Below are 1,790 nucleotides of genomic sequence, written 5' to 3'. Positions count from 1 at the left end.
CTGGACCCTCTCCAACAGCTCCCTGTCTCTCCTGCCCTGGGGTGCCCCCAGCCCTGGGCGCAGTGCTGCAGATGGGGCCTCACAAAGCAGAGCAGAGGGGGACGATCCCCTCCCTGTCCCTGCTGCCACCCCTCTGCTGCTGGAGCCCAGGATCCCGTCTGCTTTCCGAGCTGCAATCCCACCCTGCTGGCTCACGTTCGGCTTTTCATCCCCCAGGACCCCCGGGTCCCTCTGTGCAGGGCTGCTCTCACCGACTCAGCTCATCCATACTGATGTACAGCACAGCACTCAGTTACAGCTGCTCGCCCCAAAACGCTTTGCCTTGTGCCTTACCCGCATCCCAGTCCTGCTGTTGCCTGTGGGGTTCTGGGCTCTGTCGCAGCACCGTCCCTTCCTGCTGGTGTGAATGTGCAGGGAAGGAGCTCAGCCTGTTGAGGAACGTTGTGCTGTGTTCCCACACTTAACGCATAGGCTGTGTAACCCACAGGGCCGATTCTGCTCAGTGTGTTCTCCTGGGGCAGCTGCTAAATAGGAAGTGCTTCCCCATAGGAGTTTGCGTGTAATGCCTCCTAAAGGCACGAGCTGCTCCCAGCAACGTGCAGACGGTGTCCCAAACCCCGAGATCCCGCGCATAGCAGAGAGTTTGAGCCTAAATGTCTGTCTTTCTGACCCACTGAGTGCGGATGGAACGCAAACAGCAGAGCTGGGGGCACGGCTGGTCCCACACCCCGCAGGGCTGAAAGCAAAGCAAGGTGGGGAGCGGGGCCAGCGCAGCGCAGCCCCCAGCTGGGGGTGGGATTTGGGGCAGCAGCTCTGCCCAGCCCTGTGCTGCAGTCCGTAACCCTTGTGTTGTCTCTGCAAGGCCGTGGCATGGCGGGCCGGGGAAGAGGCGGCTTTGGTGGCCGTGGCAGAGGCAGAGGACGAGGCAGAGGATCGGCACGGCCTGCGCTGACCAAGGAACAGCTGGACAACCAGTTAGATGCTTACATGTCGAAAACAAAAGGACACCTCGACGCCGAGCTGGATGCTTACATGGCTCAGACAGACCCCGAAACGAACGACTGAAGGGTGTTTGCAGAGACTGGTGTGGATGTTGGTGTGTATCCCGTACCCATAAGCTAAAAAAAGGAAACCCTGATTCAGCTGAAAGGACCCACGGGAATAGGGAGCAGCCCTGTTCTACCGCAGATCAGACTTCAGTATGTTTTCCTTTCCTGTTTTGATACTTTATATGTTGTGTGAAACCTTTTGGGATTTTTTTTATCTATTATTCTCCCCCCAAACTGCTCCGAATGCGAATCTGACAGCCCTGCTGCAGTTCCTGCTATGGAGCTGTGAGTCTGCCTGCGCGCAGGGCTCCGCAGAAGCGTTTTGGGATGGGAAACTTCCCCCCCCCACACCCCCCAACTCCTGTTGAACCCATCGAGCAGCCCTTGTACAACACGGAGCCCAGAGCTCCGCTGCTCGGCGCCGTTCCTTGCGGTGTAACCAACGCTGGCTCCTCCCATCCCGCCGCTGCTGGGAGGTGGTTCTGCCCCCCCTCCCCCCCCATCCCCCCTTTTCGGTTCTGTTGTGTGACCTCCCGGTTTCGATGGAATCCCGTCTTTCTGGTTTGTTGTAACAAAGGAGAAATTACAAAAGCAGTGCGGGCTCCGGGTGCTTTTATTTTTATTTTTTACACCTGCGGCGAATCCCATCGGCCTCCTGCTGTCACAGCTCGCTGGGGGGGGGTTCAATACATCCCGTTTGCTCCGCACTCGCTGATGCAGCGGAGGAGCCGCTATAGGAGG

The 1,790-nt window shown here is 58.4% G+C and overlaps 1 protein-coding gene across 2 annotated transcripts in view; it reads left to right on the top strand.

The window, feature by feature from the left end:
- CHTOP (chromatin target of PRMT1) overlaps positions 1–1,651 on the top strand; it is a 5,787-nt gene extending 4,136 nt beyond the window's left edge. For both annotated transcript variants that reach the window (XM_010727291.3, XM_010727290.3), the window contains exon 5: positions 863–1,651. In XM_010727291.3, the coding sequence (XP_010725593.1) occupies positions 863–1,065 (203 nt within the window). In that variant the 3' untranslated portion in view covers positions 1,066–1,651. The remainder of the gene's footprint in view (positions 1–862) is intronic.
- Positions 1,652–1,790: the final 139 nt, after the last annotated feature.

The sequence above is a fragment of the Meleagris gallopavo genome, unplaced genomic scaffold (assembly GCF_000146605.3).
Source record: "Meleagris gallopavo isolate NT-WF06-2002-E0010 breed Aviagen turkey brand Nicholas breeding stock unplaced genomic scaffold, Turkey_5.1 ChrUn_random_7180001880221, whole genome shotgun sequence".
Lineage (NCBI taxonomy): Eukaryota > Metazoa > Chordata > Aves > Galliformes > Phasianidae > Meleagris > Meleagris gallopavo.
Note: the sequence above shows the minus strand (reverse complement) of the source record. Positions and strands in the feature narration are given on the sequence as shown.